This window comes from Hibiscus syriacus, unplaced genomic scaffold, assembly GCF_006381635.1.
Source record: "Hibiscus syriacus cultivar Baekdansim isolate YM2019G1 unplaced genomic scaffold, ASM638163v2 tig00110223_pilon, whole genome shotgun sequence".
NCBI lineage: Eukaryota > Viridiplantae > Streptophyta > Magnoliopsida > Malvales > Malvaceae > Hibiscus > Hibiscus syriacus.
Window position 1 is genome coordinate 2111380 of NW_024062636.1, and position 24648 is coordinate 2136027.

The 24648-nt window shown below is 34.7% G+C and overlaps 1 protein-coding gene and 2 pseudogenes across 1 annotated transcript; all 3 read right to left on the bottom strand.

The window, feature by feature from the left end:
* Nucleotides 1-8485: 8485 nt before the first annotated feature.
* LOC120114386 (eukaryotic translation initiation factor 2 subunit alpha homolog) lies at nucleotides 8486-10795 on the bottom strand. Its single transcript, XM_039135324.1, has 7 exons — nucleotides 10326-10795; nucleotides 9875-9931; nucleotides 9714-9800; nucleotides 9502-9648; nucleotides 9328-9432; nucleotides 8937-9035; nucleotides 8486-8835 (listed from the first exon to the last, which is right to left on the bottom strand). Exons 1-7 carry the CDS (start codon nucleotides 10695-10697, stop codon nucleotides 8680-8682), a joined length of 1023 nt encoding a protein of 340 aa, XP_038991255.1. The 5' UTR covers nucleotides 10698-10795; the 3' UTR covers nucleotides 8486-8679.
* A 2106-nt stretch (nucleotides 10796-12901) lies between these two features.
* On the bottom strand, nucleotides 12902-16354 carry LOC120114339 (annotated as a pseudogene).
* A 1314-nt stretch (nucleotides 16355-17668) lies between these two features.
* LOC120114404 lies at nucleotides 17669-22316 on the bottom strand (annotated as a pseudogene).
* Between the last annotated feature and the right edge of the window lie 2332 nt (nucleotides 22317-24648).

Consider the following 24648-nt stretch of genomic DNA (forward strand, 5'->3'; position numbering starts at 1 on the left):
TTGGGTTCGATGATTTTGGGATCGACACTTTTATATATGGATCGACACTTTATGGGTGCACCCTGTTTTCCATTCATTCTGGAAAAAAATATCGACACAAACTATATTAGTGTCGACACATTATTTATACATATTATCTCATAAAACCGGTATAATTGTACCGGTTAGATTGAAAAATTACATATTACATTATACTTTTGGGTTCGATGATTTGGGATCGACACTTTTTATATATGGATCGACACTTTATGGGTGCACCCTGTTTTCCATTCATTCTGGAAAAAAATATCGACACAAACCATATTAGTGTCGACACATTATTTATACATATTATCTCATAAAACCGGTATAATTGTACCGGTTAGATTGAAAAATTACATATTACATTATACTTTGGGTTCGATGATTTTGGGATCGACACTTTTTATATATGGATCGACACTTTATGGGTGCACCCTGTTTTCCATTCATTCTGGAAAAAAAATATCGACACAAACTATATTAGTGTCGACACATTATTTAGACATATTCTCTCATAAAACCGGTATAATTGTACCGGTTAGATTGAAAAATTACATATTACATTATACTTTTGGGTTCGATGATTTTGGGATCGACACTTTTATATATGGATCGACACTTTATGGGTGCACCCTGTTTCCATTCATTCTGGAAAAAAAATATCGACACAAACTATTAGTGTCGACACATTATTATACATATTATCTCATAAAACCGGTATAATTGTACCGGTTAGATTGAAAAATTACATATTACATTATACTTTTGGGTTCGATGATTTTGGGATCGACACTTTTTATGTATGGATCGGTACTTTATGGGTGCACCCTGTTTTCCATTCATTCTGGAAAAAAATATCGACACAAGCTATATTAGTGTCGACACATTATTTAGACATATTCTCTCATAAAACCGGTATAATTGTACCGGTTAGATTGAAAAATTACATATTACATTATACTTTTGGGTTCGATGATTTTGGGATCGACACTTTTTATATATGGATCAACACTTTATAGGTGCACCCTGTTTCCATTCATTCTGGGAAAAAAAATATCGACACAAACTATATTAGTGTCGACACATTATTTAGACATATTCTCTCATAAAACCGGTATAATTGTACCGGTTAGATTGAAAAATTACATATTACATTATACTTTTGGGTTCGATGATTTTGGGATCGACACTTTTTATATATGGATCGACACTTTATGGGTGCACCCTGTTTTCCATTCATTCTGGAAAAAAATATCGACACAAACTATATTATTGTCGACACATTATTTATACATATTATCTCATAAAACCGGTATAATTGTACCGGTTAGATTGAAAAATTACATATTACATTATACTTTTGGGTTCGATGATTTTGGGATCGACACTTTTTATATATGGATCGACACTTTATGGGTGCACCCTGTTTCCATTCATTCTGGGAAAAAATATCGACACAAACTATATTAGTGTCGACACATTATTTAGACACATTCTCTCATAAAACCGGTAGACTTGTACCGGTTAGATTGAAAAATTACATATTACATTATACTTTTGGTTTTCGATGTTTTTGGGATTGACACTTTTTATATATGGATCGACACTTTATGGGTGCACCCTGTTGGCCATATTGTAAATTTGCCTTTTACTTCAAAGTATCAACATGACCCTTAATGTGTATAAGAAACATGTACAACAACATACTGCTAACTTTTCTCATCTCATTCATAATTATATTCACATACAAAAATATAAATCGTATACAAAATTATAAATCTTATACAAAATTAACCCTACATTTACATCATTGCATCCTTTTGTTATTCTTATGTAATATTGCAGCTTTTGTTATCTCCTGTCTTCGTTCATTTTGATTGTGGCTTACGAGATCGTTAATATTCGCGATCGATCCCAGTCTCCAACAACCTATATTCAAATTGTCAGAACGTTAAGTATTGTCAACTACAGCATTCAATCTACGACTTTTAACAATTTTACCACAAACGATTTTTTCTATCCACTTACAAAATCACCAGTTGCCCCTGTAGAACCGATCGATTCCATCCACATCATCACATACATGCCGCAATCATGTCTGTTACAAAATTTGAAAACCACACATGTCAATTATGATGAATACTGCATAAATTAAGCTTTCTATTTGTGATAACATCTCATACCCATTCAATTGCTTATTCTTCTTATGCTCCACAAATTTGAAATTTTTCAAGGGATACTTTCCTAGAGATCCACAGGACTCAACCCAAATGCGTTTCTTATTATAAGAATCTATATTTTAATCTGCATTAAAATAGAAGAAGTTATGCACCAAAAAATTATGCATTATAATTTACATAATGTCCTTTCATACATACATACATACATACCAATCTCTTAGCATCCTTCACTCTCTGTTTAGCTGCTTCAGTTGTAAACATACTATCATATATTGTTACAACACGATCTACCATATCCAACACCAACAGATACCAATGTGAATTATGGTAGTTTATTGTGATCATGATCTGCAACAAATTTCACACCCAATTTGACAAAATTCAACATTCTATATCCGAAAACATCATTTGCAATTGGTATGGTGTCTTACCTTCTCACAGTCGGTGAATTTCACATAGTTATCCAATATGACACCCCAGAAGGTAGAAATACTCTCAACACTTTCTTTGTTGTTGGCATCCAACGCCTGTTGCTGTAATTACGCAACAAACATTATTAATTTACCGTCTATAACACTACTTTTCAATATTTATTAATTTAACTCACCACTAAGAGGTATGGAAGGTAGCCAATCCTCCGGAGTGACTTTTGAGAATCATAGCATATGGTCCAGGCGAGCAAATCGATAACCTAACAAAATTAATTACACAATCAGAACATATTCAATAAGTTTTAACATTTTCTACTTTCTACTTACCACACCGCCAACCATTCCGTAGGCTTCAACGTTGCAACGTCGTATACAGTAGCGAATTGATTTCCTATTGAGATTACAGAATATCTGTATGAATCATTAGGATTAATATGTTGTCATGAAATATTTAAATATCACTCACAAAACAATATATTTCACTTACCCCGATTCTAACTCGCTATTCCATAAATAATCACAAATTGCAGCTTCGATGTCATCAATTCCGCTTGGAATATCCGCTTTTTCAACCTACAATTTTGCATACAAATTTTTGTCACAACAACATAATAAAAATCAAATTAAGTATTCTTTTATTAAACTTACCTTCTGCTTCTTCTTCTGGGGTGCAGGACATTCCGAATCCAAAACTGCTGCTATAACACTCTCCGGTGTATAAATGACATCAACTTCCTTCCTCCTCATTTCTTCCATCTCTTCTTCTTCCCCCTCCCTCTTTTCTTCTTCATATTTTTTCAGTTCATCGTACTTTTTTCTACATAGCTCTTCATCTCTTTTATTTCACCCTTCAATTGAGCTCATTCATCCGAGTATTTATCAACCACCCCCTTCACCCCCGTAAGTTCACTCCTCAAATCCACAACCTCCTTCACCACTCCCTCAAATTTTTCTCCCGTCACCATCTTAATATCACCCCAACTTCTTTCACCACTTCACCCCTCAACACCTCTACTTCTTTCACCACTCCATCTATTTTTCCTTCCACTACCCCCTTATGCCTCTCAAGTGTATCTTCGACTCTCTCGAGTTTCTCTACGACTCGATCAAGTTTCTCTTCGACTCTTGATTGTCTTTGCATGATTTCAAATTGGATTTTTTTGATATCAGCCAATTCAGACATTAAAATGTCGAAGTTACTATGTTTTCCCTCACCGTCGTCCTACTCACCGTCATCCCCCCAATACAACCATCCCTCCTTTCTTCTCCTCTGCCTCCTCTACATCCTTGCCAATAACCTTCAAAATTAAATTACAATATTGAGACATTGATTATATTCTTAATATTATTTAATTACATTTATTACCATTTCTTGCTTCTTCCCTCTATCCAACTTCAACTTCACCATCACTCTAACCACCTCTTCCTTCCCCCATGCACGGATGCGTGCCACTCCGGTTCTTTCATAAGCCGGCACTGCCTCACAGCCCGACCAAAAATCGAACAGTGCAACCTGCATTTATAATAAAATTTATATTTTTATATAAAAACACAAAAAAGTGATTCAACTCATTTACCTCTAAGATTGCTATGCACCCTTTGAGGTATCTATGGCTGCCCTTTTTAAAGGTGATTATTGATTCAATCAATCTCGAATGGATATATTCAACCCAATTGAATTCACCCTTCAAGCCTTCATCGCAAATGAGCTTCATATATTCCTTGTTCGTTGACGTATCACCCGTTGGACAAAGAAATATCCCGACAAGGTACAATAGAACTCGGGCCTTCAGCTCATCCCCCCAGTAAGATCCACTTTTGATATCCTCTTCAACTTCAGCATATGTCACCTTATGATTCAAACCATATTGGAGGCAAGTGCTTTCCAGTTCTTACTCCTACAGACTTCTATAACACTTTTGCCTTTGTTTTGTACCCCCAAGACGGCTGCAGCAGTCGATACCCCAGAGGGAATGAATAATCACCATACTTAGCCATACATTGACTGACGTCAAATTGTGCCATCAAGGATCGACACAATTCCCTCCGAATAGGTCGATCCCTTACTCCGATCAACGATCCAAAACCTATTTCTCCCAGCACATTCAACTGACCCTTCTCCTTAAGGTGTTTAATTAATAAATTCACCCTTTTAGTGCTGCATCTTGTCGACACTTCCTACATTTTTTAACAATATATAATGTTATAGTTCTTATATTTTTGTATCAACGTATTTACAAGTTTAATGAATACCTTATTTTCATGTGCTTTCCTCCGTTCTTTGTATTCTTTACTATCATTCCTTGACTGTGTGATGTAAGGTTCCTTTTCAGCATCACTCATTGAATTCCATTTGGACCTCACATCTTTTTTCACCTAATATTAAACATAAACGTTTCTTAATCAATACATTAACACTAAATACTAATACTACTCAATGTCAATTTCATTTTACATACCGAACCACTCTGTGTGCCATCTCCCTTCATCCTTTTGCATTCGGCCATACTGTTAACATTTAAAATTTGTAATCAATTTAAAGTTTATCGATACTTTAATCCAATTACCATTTCAACAATAATAACAAAAAGACATTGATACTTACTAGAAGTACATATATCCACCCTTTGGTTGCTTTCGAGTCTCGGCCTCAATTTCAAAGTCATATGCTCCACCAACAATTTTCCAACCCATTGACTCCATTTTTCCTTCATATATCAGTTTACGCAAATCAAATTATTTGTTACATACACTTTATTCAATATACAAATATAGATAACTACTCTTGTGGTAAAACGGTTTTCTTCAAAGAATTTGAATGACCACACCAAAATGTGTCGGCACATTTATACAACCTATAATATCATTTTCTACCTATAATATTTAATAAAAGTATCGACATTTATATTTTTCCTTGAATATCTATTTCTACCTGCAATCGGTCTCAAATGCTTCCTTACTCCAAAACCCCAAACAACACATAAAAAACCCTATCGCGATTACTGTAATAATAAAAAATTAGGGTTTCGACAACATACTTTTCGATTCGACTGCAGCAACAAACAAACAAACTTCGCTTTAGAAACGCCTTCTGAAATGCAGCAACAATTACGCTTCGATTTCAAAAACTCGTCCGTTCTATCTTTTTTCAGAGGATATTTAGCTATGGCCTTTATATTTTCATCGGATATGTTATTTATATTTAATCGATACAAATACAAAAGTGTCGATACTTTATGTCAGGTGTCGATACTTTCGAAAGGATAATTACCTATTTCTTGAAAGTGTCGATAATTTATTACACGTACTTACGAAAGTATCGACACTTTCAATATATCCGGTATCATTTTACCGGTTTTATCATTTTGATACCGGTTTTATCATATTTTTACCTGTTATATCGTTGTGGATCGATATATTTTTTTAAAGTATCGACACATTATAGGCGCTATAACTGCTTCTCTTTTAAATTCACAAAGTGTCGATCCTTATATAAAGTATCGACACTTTTAATATATCTGGTAACGTTTTACGGTTTTATCATTTTGTTACCGGTTTTATCATATTTTTACCTGGTATATCGTTTTGGATCGATACATTTTTAAAAGTATCGACACTTATAGGATTTAAAACTGCTTCTCTTTTAAATTCACGAAGTGTCGATCCTTATATTAAAGTACCGACACTTTAAATGTATCCGGTAGCGCTTGACCAGTTTTATCATTTCTATACCGGTTTTGTCATAGTTTTACTTGTTATATCGTTTTGGATCGACACATTTTTAATTTGGATCGACACGAACCGGTAGCACAATTTTTTAATATTTCTTCATGACTTAGACCTACTTTTATAAGTATGGACACTTTTATAAAAATGATATATACTTTTTTGAAAGTTATGTAATTTATGTTTCAATTTTTTTAATAGTGTTTCATGTTTTCCACCTACAATATTAATTTAATAATTTCATTTACACAAAAAATTATTTGATTGTTTTGATATTTTATAAAATATTATTTAGATTTTAAATTTAACAATATTAACTAAAGATAATAATAAATATATTTTCACAGTGAAATAAGTATGGACACTTTTATAAAAAGGATAGATAATTTACAATATAACAGGTAAAAAATATGACAAAACTAGATTCATTATGACAAAACCGGTAAAATTTACTTGATATGTTAAAAGTATGGACACTTTTATAAAAAGGATAGATACTTACCGATAACCAAAGTTTACCGGTTACCAAATTTTTTAATAGTTTTTCATATTTTTTTACCTAAAACATTATTAGTTGTCAACATAATAGGTACCGCTAAACCGAATTTATTAAATACATTTTAATGTATCCGGTAATGCTGTATATTAACCGTATATTAACCCGCCTTTCCTGAGACATTCACCTGTAGTTTTTGCTCGGGGCTAATAAGAACTCTATGATTTTGACAGCCGGGGAGGAGGGGTGGAAAGCAACTAATTTAATGAATGATTCGTTGACTTGGAAATCAATTAGTGCAATGCATTTGTGGTTGAGATGTGTGTAAGCTGCTGAACCGAATTTCTAAAAACAAATGGGACAATGGTAGGTTGTAAGGTAGGAATATAAGATTTTATGTTGAAAGGTGAATTTAAAATTAGGGGAATGAATTAAAATTTTATTGGTAAAGATATATTTTTAATAGAAAGTATATATAAAAAAATTATAATATATATATATATATATGATAATTTTAAATTTTTAGGGAATGATTATCCTACCTATCCCCTCGATATGGGCAGAACCAGGGGAGGGTAAGGGAACCTTGGCCTCGCCATTTGTATTTTTAATTATTAATCGATATAGAAAAATATATATTTAAAAAATAATAATAAAATTTATTAGGCCTATCGATTAAAAAAATATATTTATGAAAAATAAAAAATATTTTAACTCTCACTATCATAAATTTTCAATTTCGCTTCTGCCCCTCTGTCCATCCCTGGCAGGTTATGCCTCTGCCTATGTCTCCTAAGTCCGTTATTGTAAGCTCAAGCTTTCCAGAGTTGAGTAATCAATTCGACTCTGCATGTTTATAGGATGCGGGAGAAATGGGAAACATGGTCTTCAGTCGTACCCGAATGAACAGTGAAAATGACCCAACAACATGTTCCGTATGCCCTACGGGCTTAATCTTACCAGCTTCTGCTCCATTCGTTTAAGCCCCATCCTTAGTTCCAAGGCTTAATCTATCAACTGGTACCATCCATTCTTAGTTTCCAACTTTGGCAACAAATCTTCAAATCCTAAAACAAGGTTAAGATCTATGCATGTTCATTCCATGTATTTGATTTTAATTTGATGTATCGATATGTCTTTATTTTATGATTATATGTCTTAGAGATCAATAAATTATTGGAACCTTAACGAGAGAGTAAAATTCAAGTTAATAGACCAAGTTATAGTTCAAGTAATCTTCGTAAAGTTAAGGGAGTCGAAACGTATATAAAATGTAATATACTGTAAACAATACACCACTAGATTATGAAGTTTAACATAATATACTTTCAATCATGACATATTATTCTATGACTAATTGGAATTGTAAAATTTAATCCAACTTGAATTGAAAAAATTAAACAACTTAAATTAATCAAATAAAATAATTTAATTTTTTATTCCGAATCGAATCAAATCAAATTTTGTATGTCCTTTGTTTAAGTGGACAAGTTGACCCTCACTGTTAACCAACATTAGTTGTTTAGTTAATGATACAATAAATCAAAGAGAAGGTTAAATTAAAACCCTGCAACTGTCGATTTTGTTTACCAGGGACGCTAACCATATTGCAACATTCACGGTAAGCAACTAATTGAACAAGCCCACCTTCAAAGATTTTGAATACATCTGTATACTCTCCATTAAAATCCAATATTAGCAAAATAACTCAACATGACCATACTTTTAAAGAGGTTTTCAACTTCCTGGAAAAAGGGGACAAAAAAAGGGGTTTTGGTAAGAAAAGGGTGAACCAATCATGTTCATTATCGCCGCCGCTGCAGCATCATTCCATTATTCCCTGACCTGAATTTTCAACATCAACTTCGCCCATGCCCGTGTCTTCCTCTTCTTCGCTATCTTCATCACCACTTACCTCTTCATTATCATTACGCAACTTAGCCATGTGCTCGGCAAGCAATTTATCATCTCGTTCGCTCACCTAAATATCAATCCAACATGTGAGACAATCCGGAGAAAGAATAAAATTTTCAACCAAGCAACAAAGACTAGCGACAAATCTGAAATGAGATGGACACTCACTGCTCTAGGTTGTTCCTTGACAATAAGTTTTCCCTTGTGATACTCTATAGCTTCGGTGCAAACTGTAATTGCTTTAGTGAGAGTAGCTATACCTTGATCCTGAGCAACACACAATAAAGAATTACATAACTCAGAAAGGGGGAAAATGCTAGACAGACATGCATGTAACCGTTGTAACGGCAATATCAGCAGATGAATTTGGCACGGGGTAGCAAAAATGGAAACTCCAACAGGGGAAACAATCTTGGACGGGAATCACGATGATTAACAGAAGATAATACCGTACAAGTATAGTATGTTCATGCAAATGCTTTCAGATTTCAGAACTAAAGCTGTAGGCAGAAACTTCCAAGGCAGGTAAAACAAAGATGAAAAGAGACATTAAGCTAACCTTGTCAAGGGTTTGAGTGGTAAGAACATAAAGTGGAGGAGCAACAAGCTTGATTTTAATAGGGCAATCTTCATTCCCAGCTGCCTCAGCTTTGCGCATGGCCTCCTGCAAATTCAAAAGAAATAACATCAGTTACCAACAAAAAAAGCAGAGAGAATTTCTAAAAAATAATACCTTAATGTGAAGAACACCATCAAACTGGAAACATTTCATTTCAATGTCAGCCCGAATCTTCAGAGGTTGTGGAGTCATTCTTCTCCTAATGTTTTTTACCAAAGCATCTTTGACTTCCTCAGTTACGGCAGGAACCACCTCAGTCACCTAAAGAAAGAAATGGTTGAAGATTCAATCCAACTGAATGCATGAATCTTACAAATAAAAACTACCTCCTGTCCATCTGGGCCAGATTTTTTGACTTCGCAGGTGAGGGCGTTCAAGACTGAATCAGGATCAGTCACAATGATTTTGAATGCCTGCAAACATAAATATTAGGGCCATGATACCAATGTGTAAACAATAAAACACTTCGAAAACGGCAGATTCTTACTTCAAAAGCATGCCCATATTTCCGGTATAGTGGCCAACCGATTTTAATGTACAACTCCTGTGAAAAAATAATTCGCATCATGTTACAAAAAATTACAAAATTACAAAAAATTTGGAAACCAGCCAATTTACTTTCTGATTATCATGTTTATGTAAGGAAAACACGCATTCTCCTCATAGACATTAAGTCAGAAAACAATTGGCAAGTACCATTATTCTCAGATGACGTCAACCGAACCAAATTTTCTAAGAAAAAACCCAAAAAACAATGATCAAAATCCCCTCAATCAACCAAGAAAACCCCAAAATTACTTTCAAATCACAATCCGCACAGCATGAGAAAAAATATGCATATTATCCAAATTTAGAAAACTATAAGTACCATAGACCATAGATCACTAAAAAATATTCTCGAATTTAAAAATGAAACAAAGAAAAAATAGATAAATTACCTCCAAATCAATATCCAACGTCTCGGCCACATGTCGCATAATAGAGTGAACAAGCTTACTCTTGTTATACCTTTCTTCGCAAACCTGAATATCTTCTTCGCTAACTCTCCTTTTACTCAAATCAATGTAACCCTTTTCCTTATCGACACGTAGGACCATCACGGGCTCTGTTCTGCCCACTTTGATTAGACTGCTAACGCTACGAATCCGACGGCGGGAGAGCTCCGAGAACAAGATCATACCTTCGATGTTGTTGTACTCGAGGAGAGAAACATAGGCACCCATGTCGGCAATATTCTTCACTTGTATCATCACCGCCATATCCACCTCAGGGTACTTCGCTTCGTACATACGACATTCAAGGTTCGGCATCTTCGTTCAAGTTTTAACTTCCTTTTCTTTGTTCTTTTGGATTTGATTTGTTTTGAGGGATTTATCTTTAGGGTTAGGGTTTTAAGAAGATTGGCAGAGGACTGCTGAGACTTGAGAAAGCGAAGACAAAAATAACAAGATGTTTTTTATGTGTATAGAACGACGTCGTACAATATTCAATTTGAAACGAAACGACCAATAATTAAGTAAAAATCAAAAGCACCAACCGTGGGGCTCATCTCGAACCAACGAAAGCAAGGTTAATAGCCTTCCTCCCTAAAGACTGTGCTAGACAGAAACCAATGATGAATTATTCCCTGACATTTTATACAAACTTAATTTTTACTTCCTCTTCTTCATGCTTATCCGAGATCCAAATGTGCTGCAAAATTCCTTTAAATGAAATTTGTTTCTATCGGCCAGCTTTTGTGGCAATGCAAGATCGATCTTCTCTCATTTCCCGTCGAACACATTAAATGGAATAGTGGGTGCTCGGTCGAAGTCTACTTTGGGTCCATAGATTCTCACAACAGAAACTTCATTTTCTGAACGTGGATATTGAAGGCTCATAAATGCATTAACCAACCAGTTGATGTGGCTCATTGTCCTGCTCTTTATTTTTTATAACGTCTAATGTATCTGCATGATCCAAGATTCTACATTCGGGGTATCGGGTTTTTGCTTTGAATGGTATTGTTGGTTCTACCACATTCAAATGATGCACCAATTACTTTTTTTTTTTAATTTCAGAAAATGATGTCTTCTTTGCTGATTTGGTTCCTTCAGGTTTTTGTACTTCACCACCTGTTTCAGATATGGGGCATGAGAATGAAGCTTGAATCGGAGATTCATCCACCTTTTTGGTTTCAGTGCTGGAAATTATAGCTGGTTTTTCAGGGATTCCAGTTGGCCATGATACTCGGAGTATGGGTCAAGATTCACTACCCCCAAGCTTGTATTCAATGGCTGAATCGTTCAGAACTGGAGCATTGGATTTCTTGACATACAAGCAACAGAATCCTAATGGGTTTTCTCCAAAAACCTTGAAAATGAACAAATTAGGAAGCCGGGGTAAAAGATAAAAAGCCCCAAGGTGTCCATATCCTTAGCTCCCAATGCAGATCCATCAAGCAACACGTCTCCCGTTCTCCTAAGCCAGGCTCATCCACAGATATGGATATATTGGCCCTGTAACCCTTGATCGCAGTGGAAAAAAAAGGTAAGGCCTTTGGCTTTCTTCTTGCGCTTGCTTGTACAGTTGTACTCACTATCTTCTTTCTCAAGTTTTCTGCATGTATTTGTCGATTAAGTCACGAAAAACTAGCCGACATAACATTTTCTCCTCACTTCTTTGAGCTCTCAATCATCACCTCTAAGACCTCATTTTGATGGCCATAAACCGTCAGAAGATTTCGACTGGACAAAAATGGATAAGACTCTGCTAGGTGATTGAAAACAGCGGATTGATTTGAAAAGTAAACCATGCTGTAATCAGCTTCTGAGATATCCATGAATGCCATACTCCGTTTACTGATACTGGATCGAAATTTCGACTCTTCACCACCATATAATAGCTGAGAATTCAGGTTTACTGGCTTGTGGGGATATGTCAAAAATGCAGATTCCAAGGAAAGTGAGTGCAATGGAGGAGGATGAGAAGATGAAGAAGTAACAACAAATTCTGAATATTGATTTTCTTTCTTTTCAAGATTTTTTTTTCTTCTTTTGAAAAGGTTTTTCTACGTAAATCTTGATGTTTTTTATTTTACAATTGTTTTACATTCGTTATTATCATTCTTACACTATCACAAGCAGGGGTGGATGCATATAACCCCGTAGGTGGCCAAATACATAACCATTATTTTAGATTAGATATGAAATATATACATTAAAGGAAGAAGGGATTTTTTTTTTGCATACCCATTATATTAAAAAAAGAGTATTAAAATTTTTGGATGATCAAATTATGTTTTGATTTATTGTTCTTCTACATTTTGATCTGTTATGGATCATTGGACCAGTTTATCATAAGGCAAAACAATTGAACAACAAAAATATTTCTCAAGTCTCAACGCCAAATATCCATAAATGAAACTTCTGACAAATGGTTTAACTTAAAGACCTCAACATTTGGACCACTTAATGCTTAATAACAAGCCAAGAACATCATGTCTTAATCAAAAGAAATAAATATAAACCACAATGAATCACTTGGATTCTTAATTGGCTCATCTCTCACTCAATATCTTCACACCCATGTACCTGCATCACATGAAACAGAAAACGTCAATTAAAAACCCAACATAATCCTGCCTTTTTATGCCAAGTAATAGTACCTTCCAAGCATCATGACAGTGGCTTGAGGATTAGTCCCAGGCGTGTAGTTGTAGGTGGATCCATCGATAACCCTTGGAGCATCGACACCGAAAACCCTGTAATCAAGATCAACAACCCTACCAACTTGGCAGCCTCCATGATAGTGCCATATAGTCATCACTGTGTCTCTGCAAAACACGTCCAGTGGCATTGAGGGGTTGTAATGTTTAGGCAACAAATTTATGGGGGAAAATTCGGTCATATTGAGAAGTTCTTGCCAAGACACAGAATCCTGTCTGAATCTAGAGAAAGACTCTGATTCAATGATTTCCCTTATAGTTTCAATCCCTTGAACACATCTTTAAAGGTCTAGAGGATCCTTGAAATAATTGAAGGTGACAGACGGGTTGTCGTTCGGATCTCGGGTTTGAAGCTCCAAATGGCCTGTTGAAATTGGATCCATGATTTTTTCCAAGATGAATCCACCTTGTAAAGCTATTTGGTCAAGACTGTTCATGTATTCAATAGCTTCGGCAATAGCTTCTGGGGTCCTTTGTTTAGGTGGCACTGTAGATAACCGGCCAATCTGCATAGCAAATTGAGGGCAAAGTATTGAAGTTTAATATTTTAAACTTAGGTGCGTTTAGTTCATGAAATATAACATTATTATCGGGAATAAGATTATCGGAATATAACATTACCTAACACATTACTGAGAATGTTGCATTGTTGTGTTTGGTTTGTTTAGCAGAAATATAAGATTACAATGTTTGGTTAAAAGAATAAAAGATTACTGTAATATATATTTTATCAAATTATCCTCGTTATATATTTGTTTTTTAAACAAGTTGAATTCTAATATTCAAAAGAAAATATTTGTATAAAAGATCATAGAAAATATATAATTTTATTATTTTTAATTTATATATTTTCTTTAAAAATTTTAAATTCATAAAATTTATATAATTTTTTTCTACAAAATTTAAAAGATAAATTAGTTTAATGAAAGAGTTTAATTTTATTTTAACCCCTAAACTTCATATAAAATTCTAATTGTGGATTTTTTTGTAAATCTAAAATAGTTTAAGGATAAATTTGCAATTTACCATTCGTAATTATTTTTATTCAACGGTTAGTTGAAGGATATTTTAAAAAAAAAAATTGTTTTAAGGGCATTTTAGTCCAAAGTCATAAGAAAAGAATAATACCTAAGAGATTGAGAGGAATGATATTTCCGGTAATAATCCCCAAAATGACACTGTTGGGAATGACTTATTACCCCTTATGAGAATCTTTGCGATCCAAACATGGGTATCATGTTCTGGAAAAAACCTTCCCCCCAGTAATCTCACAATCCCCCATCTATACGCACCCTAAGGACCAAAAATATGCTTTAAATGAGTGGCTTACAAAACTTATTATACCTTAGGTGAGAACATGCCATAAAATCTTGAAGAGGAAGCAAGGCTAGAAGTAGTAAAGCTTTCACCACTAGCAGCTTCAATGTAGCTTCCAAAATTTGTAATGCCAACTACTTGGATAAGTGAAACCTCAACTGGAAGAGGGGACGGGACAAAGACGGCGTTCATGTGGTTATCAGACATGCCTTGGCCGACCATTGGTTGGTCTAACACCACCCTGATATTATGCGACCGAAGATGAGCTGCTGGTCCGATCCCACTCAGCATCAACAACTGCGAGCTTCCCAGTGCTCCGGCAGATAAAATGATTTCATTTTTAGACCCACGTTTAAGACAAGCTTTATGTTGAGCCCCTGTTTCGTCTCAGAAAATCAATCCATGAGCCATTGGCCTGCTTTTACCTGTTATTAGAAACCAAACTCAAGTTACATATCTGATGATGGAGAGAATTTGTGGTGGTGGCTATGAGATAATGTTACCTTTGCTTCTGAACAAAATTCTGTGCACAGTTACATACAAGAGGACAGTAAGAGCCCCAGGGTTAGCATACATCAATAAATCAGCTGCCGTGTGCCGGTTCCCTTGTTCATCAAATATTGTTCCACCAACTTTGGTTCCATTAATATGGTCAAAGGTGAAGCCATTGAATGGCATCACCCCGACCTCTATCAGACCATCTCTCACTGCTGACTGCCATTCCCCCATCGGTGGCTCAAACGCCACTTAAGTTTTCGACCCATTAGTATGACTCATTCACTAGTCGTCCATTCCACCCTACTTGCCTAAAGATAACAACATAACACATGCATTCGCTGCAAAAACAATGGTAAATAATGCTAATCGGTGCAAACTCAGTACCTGACATATTCGGGGGGCGGCACGTGTGTAAAACCCTGCATTCAGACAACTTCCGCCGCCCAACACGCGCGCTCGTGCATTAATGACGCCGTCCGTGGAAATAAACCGCTGCGATGGGGACCGCTGGGAAAGGTCAGAGAGGGAAGCACGGAAGTTGGCCAATTTAGTGATGTTGGGGTCACCATAGGGGTGTCCACGGCGTTCAAGGAGCAAGACGTTGGCCTTTCGAGATAGTGTGGGAGCTAAGGGGCAGCCGGCAGTCCCATCGCCGACAACTATGTAGTCGTAAAATGACAAGTTTGGTGCTGATGTTGCATTGTGCATGAACGAGTAGTTTGGTGCTGTTGGGATAGAAACATTGATGCATTAAGCCCGAGTTTTTGCATGAAAATGATAGCTTAATTCTAAAGATAAAGACCTCGTGTTAAAATTAGTCTATAATGTTTATTAAAATGATTATTTTGATCTTGTTCTTTTTTGGGAGTATTTAAGTCTCTATCATTTCAATTTTTATCAAAATACCCCATGTTAGAAGGAAATTGTTAGTTGACTAACGATCATCACATATTACTAACATGTTATTTTCACATGTGTTTGATTATTAAAATGATATTGTGTCACGTAAACCACAGTGATAACATGATATGTACTACGTTACCTAAAATTATGACATGTCAGCAATTAAGCACATGTGAAAATGAAATGCCAGTAACATGTGTTGACCGTCAGTCAACTAAAAGTTCTTCCAACAGAGGGTATTTTGACCAAAAATTGAAACGTTAGAGCTAAAATGTACTAAAAAAGGAGAACAAATATCAAAATGGACTATTTATACAAACGTTTTGAAGGTAATTTTGTCCTTATGCCAAAAGTAAACTTCATATTCATATTTACTTTAACATTCGATTGCGAATACCTGTTTGAGAGGCACAAAAGCCATGTAGGAAGAGAAATACAGCAAAGGCAGCGTTAACAAATCTCCACCACCCAAGACTCATCGTCCCAAAAGAAACACCAGATAAATTGTTTTATCAAAATGGTTGAGATATTGCTATGGATATATGTGTAGTTATACCAACAAAAACCAAAACTTGGTGTTGCGTCTTATATATGAGATAACAAGGCAAACCCAGCAACAAACTCTACGGGAGATAGGTTAAGGGAACAAAGATTCTTGAGTTGTGTTTATCGGCCACAAAACCCAAACCATGTTAAATTGCCCAATCTTGTAGGGAAAAAGAAGCTTCAGGAAGTGTTCAAGAAATGCACAATATGTGATTCTCCATGAAGCAAACATATTTGCAGGAGAGTTAAACTGCCTCTTTTTCCACCCGAAAAAAGAGAAGCCTTGGGCCTAGAACCGTAGGACACTCAATGAAGTCCAAGTTTGGTGATTTTCAAATACTGCACGTGCATAACTTAATAGTTGTTAATTTTTTTTATTTTGTTTATGAAATTGTGAACTTCCAAAAATTTACTAATTATGTGTAAAATACGAAGAGTGCATGAGCCTAAGGAGGACTAGGCAAAATAGGCGGGCGCTACGAACAAAATCCTAGCCTAGTTCTTGCCGAAGTGCTGATAGCTTGCTTTCCAAGGCTTGCCTTAAATAATGGAGGAGCCTTGAGTGTATAATGCATGATGTAGCATTTTAATTGATATTTTATATAGTTAGTCGCTGAATTAAGATTAGTTATTTGTATTCAGTAAACTAGTACCGAGTTTCCAAAATTTTATATATTTGAAGTATACGAACCATAACCAATTAAATCCGAATTAAACTTGCATGATAGGTAAGTGAGAATATCTAACGATCAAATCTTACATTCTAATTTTTTACCCTCACCAACATCATTACCGCTACTTCAGCTTTAAGTGACTTCTTAAGTAATACTACTAAAGAATGAGACTATATTTGAGATGACTTAGATACAATCAGTGGCGGACCTAGAAATTTAATAACGGGGTTCAAAATTTTAATTTTTTCTTCTTAAAATAACGAGGGTACAAATTTTTTTATTTTTTCCATTTTTCTTTAACATATTATACTAGATTTCATTTTTTTTAAATAATGGGGATGCACTTAGCCCCTAGGGTGATATGAAGTTATATAACACATATTCATATGCTAGACAGCCATTTAATAAGCCTAGATAACAAAGACCATAAGTAAAACAAATAGAAGCATTCTATAGGTCAAGAACTTATCAGCTCTTTCTTGAGAGCTCAAATGAATGGAAACAAAATTTTATCAAGATACAATTATAAAGTATAATCAACGCCCCCAAGTTTCTCACAATATATATCACCGATAACACAATGATGAAAGATTAATTTGAACCGCTAAAAACTGTTGAGGATCATCATGTTATTTTGTAGAGATGCTGATTTCTTTTTATTCTTGTTCTTATGGAATTGATCAAAATAATGAGTTATAGGTACAGCATGTAGCAATGATAGAGACGATACATATCACTAGTGAAGGAAGTAGAGTGATATTCAAAAGCTGACTCCGACCAAAGAAGCCGGCTATTGTTATTGTGGCATCTGCAATCACTCGAGCAATAGTCCCAGCTTCCGTCGAGAGTAGTCCCCCATTGTAGGTTCCACGTGAAAGCCGAGATGACATTACACGAGATAGAAGCGACAAGTTGACACCTGCAGAGGTCAAGAAAATTTTGAACAATTAAAACTTGAAAACAGGGAGGGAGGAATGCTTCATCTTCGGTTCTTATTACGAAAACATCAGGTGCCCTTTGCAGGCATAAGCCAAATTATATAATATCTACCTTCGAGTACTTCAGCGGAAACAAACATGATGAGCCCAGAGAATACATACTGGGGCACGGAGTATGGTATTATTATATGGAAGCTTAACAGTATGCCCATGCAAACCACAATTTCAGATGCCAACAAAATTTGCCTGCAACGAACCAACGAAAACGGATGCATTAGACACACAATTCCGAAGCAAAGATCAACAAAGATATGAATACCGATTTGTGTTAAATAAATAAATTAATTAAAAGGGTAAATCCCTCAAAAATACCTGTCTTCAAACATGTTGCTAATGTAGCTCCCAACAACAATGTTTACAGGAAGAACTGTTAAGCCGAGACATGCAAGAAAGATGGCAACTGTGCTTGTTGACCAGCTGAAGTAGTATGTGGTGACCACACTAGACTCCGAAAGTAGAATTTCCATTGCATACTTGAGCATGAAATATCAACAACTGAACCTGAAGATATTATTAGAACTCAGTTTAGAGAAAATCCAAATATATCAACAACTAAGGCCATTTTCTTTATAGCTAAAATGATACAAGTAAAAATAAGTTGATAAATATAAGCATCATGCTTGTCCACTTTTTCCCATTTAAGTCTGCTAACGACTTTTTTATTGCAAATGACTTAAGATGAACACTTGACTAATCTAATATTACTTTTGAAACTCAAGACAGTTATTGTTTAATCATATACCTTGACTGAGGGTGTAAGCAGTCTATAGGCTGAAACCATTGATGTAGCGGGTCGACGAGATTCCTCAAGATCTTCTTCACTCTCATCAGCTTCTGGGTCTTCGTCATCTTCTTTCTTCTCTTCCGAAGTAATCAGCAATGGTTGTTTAAGACCTTTCTCAAGTTTATTTTTTTCTGCCTTTTCTGTATCTACATGGTAGAACATGCATATCAATAATTTTAATGCATTATATAAGATATCCAGCAACTAAATAAAACAATCAAAGAAGCAGAATTGAAACGGAAGAGCTGTCAAACCAATTATTGGGTTTTAAATTAAATAGACTGGAAAGACCTTGATCAGTGATAAAGACATAAACGTATATATGCATATACCTATCAAGCCAAAAGATAATTGATAGAAGAAAACATACCACAATTAGATGCAGAAGGAGAATTATTCTCTTCAAAATCACGAGATGGTTCTTTAAATGAGAACCACAACCATACCAGATATACGAGCCAAGCAACAGCCATAACCCATCCTGGCAAAGTGACTGCATTAAATGTTAACTTGTAAATTTTGAAATTTGTCTGAAGTATGCCAGCAAGAGCAGGACCACATGCCATTCCCAAAGCACTGGCACTAACAAATCCAGCAGATGCCTGCATTCGGATTTTTAGTGGTACACAATCACTGATATACCGGCGGTTAACAGCTCTAGCAGAACCAAATCTGCAATGACAATTAACTTTATGAAGCTAGATGGAAAAAGTAAAAATGAAACATAGCTCCTAGTCTCTCAAACTAAAAATTTTCATAGGCGAGTTCAATTTGAGTCTTGAAACCATATTTTAATCTCCAATCCATTACCACTTCTAGTTCCAATAAGGCCCAGGTTTGCCATACATATAATAGAAGTGATAACTAATCCAATAAGAGAAAATCTGGAATGGTTAGGTTAGAGTTATTATACACTAAGAAGTCCTACCATACTGCAAAGTACAATGACTATGTTGAGCCTTGGTTATCTCTCAATAATGACCATGCTGCTAACAGCCATATGGTATGTCGGTGGTGTGTTAAGACTTTTAGTATCAGTAAACAGGGATCAAACCCTGACAAAATCAAGCGACAAAATAAAAACAAAATCCCACAAAAAGAAAAGAAGATAAAGAGGACAAACACTTACCCACAAAAAAGTCGACCCAGTAGAAGAACTGTTAATGAGTTCAGGTCATAAGCCAACGCATACATGGTATTTCCCACAAAAAGGACAATACTGCTAAATATGAGAGGTCTGAAGTATGACCTGTTAGACCATGCACTAAAGTACACTGAAGAAAACACCTGTGCTACAGCCATTGCCCCAATAACAATACCACAGACTGTTGCAGCAGCTCCAAGGCTCATGGAGTAGTTATCTGCTGTAGGGACAATAATATATGTATTAACCATATAAAGGAATGTGTTTGCTAAGTTCAGGAGGAGTGACATAAAATGGTATTTCTCTTCATCAATGCGTTGCTCGACGGGAGCAGGTAGCTCTTCTTGCATAATTAGAGCATGTTGTGCCATGAAGTTTAGGAAGTTTGTTGAGTGAGTTAACCTATCAACAGCAGCTTTTAATGAATCAACCACAGGATCCTGCAGATGATCTGAGTAAGTAAAATAGCATAACCATATCTTTATTACTATATAACATCTGCAAAGGGAATAAGATGAATATTTATAACAAATATATATAGCAGAAACCTGGAGAGGAAGGGAGGGCGAATCATAAATTGATAAATAGCTTCCTTGACGGTCTTGAAGTTCATGAAGATTACGAGATACTGCCCCAACAACAGCACCTAAACCCTGAAAATATACATTTAGAAAATAAGCTTATGGATACTGCTAAAACTACTTCTGCGTGCCCTATTGTTACATTTTTCACAATATAATCTAGAAATGAACAAGAGCTGGATGTTAAAGACAGAAATAAGACCAATTGAAAGAAAGGCAAAGTCTTTCTGAGTTCGGCACATTACCACGTGCTTGAACACTTGCTGCAGCTGAGAGTAAGGATGATTAGCACGTGTTTTGACATAGTAATCAGTGAATCTATAGTGAAAGCGTTTATCAAACTTTTTCAATATCTTTCGTAGACCAATAGCATTCATTTCAACAAAATAGAGAAGCTTCAAAAGATCGTATCCCACTCCTCTATAAGTTTCTCTTAATTCAGTTATTTTGGATATTTGTGGATGCTCTTCAAGAGCATCGTGCTGTTCTCTAAGCTTTGTTAACTTGCTTGCGAGTAGGCCTTGCTGCTCCAATAGAAAAAGGACAATCTTCTCAATCTGAAATTTTAATTATAATAAAGCATGAAAGACATCAGATTCAACCTTGGGAAAGACATTTTTCATAAAGCATATAAGGTGTATGGAAACAAAAATACTTTTAAGATTGGTTGCAAAATTTCTCATTAGATTTAAAATCTATACAAAGGCATTCTAATTCCACAGGGTCATGAAACATCACATTGCTCACATGGAGCATTTTAAATAGATCTTTACCTGCTAAAAGAGGCTTTAAGATGTGATACAACAAGCATGCAGAACAAGACAAACAAAATAAAGGATGAATTACAGAAATTCCCATAAATGTACTGATATCCTACCCTCTATACCATTAAACATACTCTTTTCCCCTAACAATACATAAATATTGGGAAAAAATGGGAAAAGGAGTGATGCTAAAATAGACTGCAAAAGGACCAAAGCATAATATCAGTATGTTCATAACGGAGTCCCTGGCTCCATGCTATTCAAGCTTTTGGTCTCAGTTTTCCATGAATAAGTACATGCAGATAATCTGAAGTTCAGTTTTCAACATGCCTGATTATCCAGCATTCTTGAAAAATCTTTGAGAACCTGTCGACGATCTAGTGTCCCGATTTCAATTTGATGAGCATACTGTTTGACTTTCTTCTTCATTAACTTGTAGTTTATGTAATATCTGTAACAGAAATGAAATATGATCACATCATATGATCTTTGTCTTGCTGCTGATAAGATTCAAGTTTGTCAACATGCACAACAGCCTGTCTCTCTCTCTCTCTCTCTCTCTTTTTCACGTCATAAATCTATGGTTTGTTCTGTACCAGGAAAGATAATTTTTTTTAGATTAATCTTGACTAAAGACAAAAAAAATGCTAAATATCATATAAATAAACATGTAAACTCTTCATGCTCACACAAGATTGATAGTAGCAAATCAAGCACCATATACTGGTAAAGGCAATTGTAGTTGTAACCACATTATATTTATTGAAAAACGCAATAATAAGTTATATTAAACTGCAACTAGCTGCACGTTGGACAAGCAAAAAAATCATAGAATTGACACAGCAGAGAAGTATATAACACTACATAGGAAATAGTATAATAGCAATACACACAGAAATAAGTATATATCAAACATACTCTTGCCATTCCTGAATTTGTCTTTCCTTCAACCTCTTCCCAAAGGCAACCATATCTCACTGCATATTAATAAAACAACTATTAAAAGAATGATGAAAGAAAAAAAAAAGTATAAAAATATGCAACCTTTGCATTAAAAAGTAGGGAACAGGAGAAAAATGTTTGAAACTTGACGCCAGACAGATAAAAATTGCCATTACATATCATAGAACAGAATTAATTGAACAATCACTGTATCAAACACGAGAGGAAAAGCCACGCTAATTGATTTGGCCAGTGAAATCATGTGTTTCTGGTTCTTAATTTTTACTAACTGAAAAACAAAAGCTGAATCAATCACCTAAAGGCAACTTTATAATCACTGAGTTTAAAGGCGAGTTTTCTGGTTGTAACAGTTATATATAAATGCAACAATTAACAAAAGAACTCTTCTAATGATATACTGTAATTAGAATTAAAAGAAAAAAATTCAAAAGAGACGTTGAAATCATTCAATGAAATTATAACGGTTGCAAATTCTAGAGATTCATTCATAACGATTTCTGGTTTATAACCGGAAGCCTCAAGAAAACGAAAACTTATATAAACTCCGAACATTCTGACGAAATGCAAGGATGCGGAACTGAAAGGAATGGAAGAATAAATCCAGGTTTGTCTTCAATGAATAAGTTTATCATGGTTGTTTTCTTGGAAAACAAACAGAGGTAGGAACAAAAGAAGGGAAAATAATAAGAAAGGAAAGCATTACCTGAAAAACAAATCAGAAGCGCTCTACGATGAACAAAGAAGTACAAAAGAAAGCGAGAAAATATGGCTTAATTTAAATATTTAATAGAAATACAGATTGGAAGCTAAATATAGAGGCATTTTCCTTTTTAATATTTAAAAAATTCGATGCTTCGTTTATCAAATAATGTGGATTTTAACTAATTAATTTGGGCAATTAAAGAAAAATAAATGTAATTTTTAATAATTTAAAATAATTATAAGATTATATTTATTTTACTTTTTTTAATTATTGATAATGGATACTCATCGAGCAAACATATTTGTTTGAATCTTATTTTTTAAAAAAAAATTATTATTTTATTTTTTATACAATAATTCTTTTATTATTAAGTTCATTTAATGAATATAATAAATATATATTTTTAAAAATTTATAAAGATACTTATTATGATTATTAAATGAATGTAAGAGATTAAACAAAAAAATATATATAACCATGATATTTCATTTATATAATTTGGATATTTTCTTATAATATTGAAACTAGTTACTTTAGATCATATAAGAACCATCCATGAAAAAGAATCAAAAGATTCGAACAAAAAATAGATACGAACAAATTTGATTGCATCAAAAAACGAAGCACAAAAGAAAAGTAAGTTATTAAAAGACCACCGAGAATCGTAAATCAGAGCCAAAAGTCGTGAGAAACTATCAACGAGCGTAAAATCCCACATCCAAATTTAATATGAGGGTCCATAGCATAGAAGATCAACAAGATTACAAATAAGTGTCATCTTGATTAGTAGTGACGTTATCAAATCAAACGCTGAAAAAATATAAATAAAATAACAGTTAAATGATAAAAAAAATGTGACAAAAAGGTATAGAAAAATGTGTCACAAATACAAAATTATTCTTATTAAAAAATTAAAAAATATAATAAGAAAAGAGAATTGATGCTCGAAAACTGACATCAAAACTAATGTCGTCGTCGGCTAAATAAAATCAAAGAAGAAACAATTAACCTGATATATAAAAAACGATAGAAACTCAAAGAAAAGAAAATGAGGAAAAAAATTCCTAAATGTTGGCCCTTCGTTTCCTTTTCTCCACTGAGTAAAATAAATGAAAAGCTTCAACAAAGGAAAACCCATTCAAATCGAACATCAAGCATGGTTTGAGAGAAAAAGACTTTTCTCAACATCGAAGGGAAAAACTAGTAGCTATGGTGGGTCTATACATCGTCTATCCTCAGCCACACGAGCCTCCACCGCATTAGGTGCCTCTTCAACCCAAAATCTGTTAGAAGAATCCCATCGTCGATTAGTTGCTAACAGGTAAGCCACCTTGTTACCCCCTCTCAAGATAAAACTAAAAGTACATGCATGGAAATCGAAAGCTCTCTGTTTCACTTCCAAGATCAGTGCGATTATCACGGAGAAATCCACTGTCGGTGACTTGATCCACTCTATCACTGCTCTTGAATCCCCTTAAACGGTGATATTTGAGAAACCCAAATTGGACGCAAGCTGAACTATATGCACAATCGCCATGGCCTCGGCCTGAAATACGGTGATAATATGATTCATTTCTGTTAGGATTTACGAAGCTCAAATGAACAACCGAAATAATTTGTCAAGAGGGGGTGAATTGACTTTTTGATAATTTTAGGGAATAAAGAGATTTAAATGGATAA

Bases quoted from the DNA above. Each gene is read 5' to 3' on its own strand.
- LOC120114386 (XM_039135324.1), bottom strand. From the start codon at position 10,697: ATGCCGAACCTTGAATGTCGTATGTACGAAGCGAAGTACCCTGAGGTG. The intron at 9,036-9,327 runs GTTAGCTTAATG...TGTGTTGCTCAG, and splicing joins CCACTCAAACCCTTGACAAG to GATCAAGGTATAGCTACTCT. The intron at 8,836-8,936 runs GTGAGTGTCCAT...ATTGATATTTAG, and splicing joins TCAAGGAACAACCTAGAGCA to GTGAGCGAACGAGATGATAA.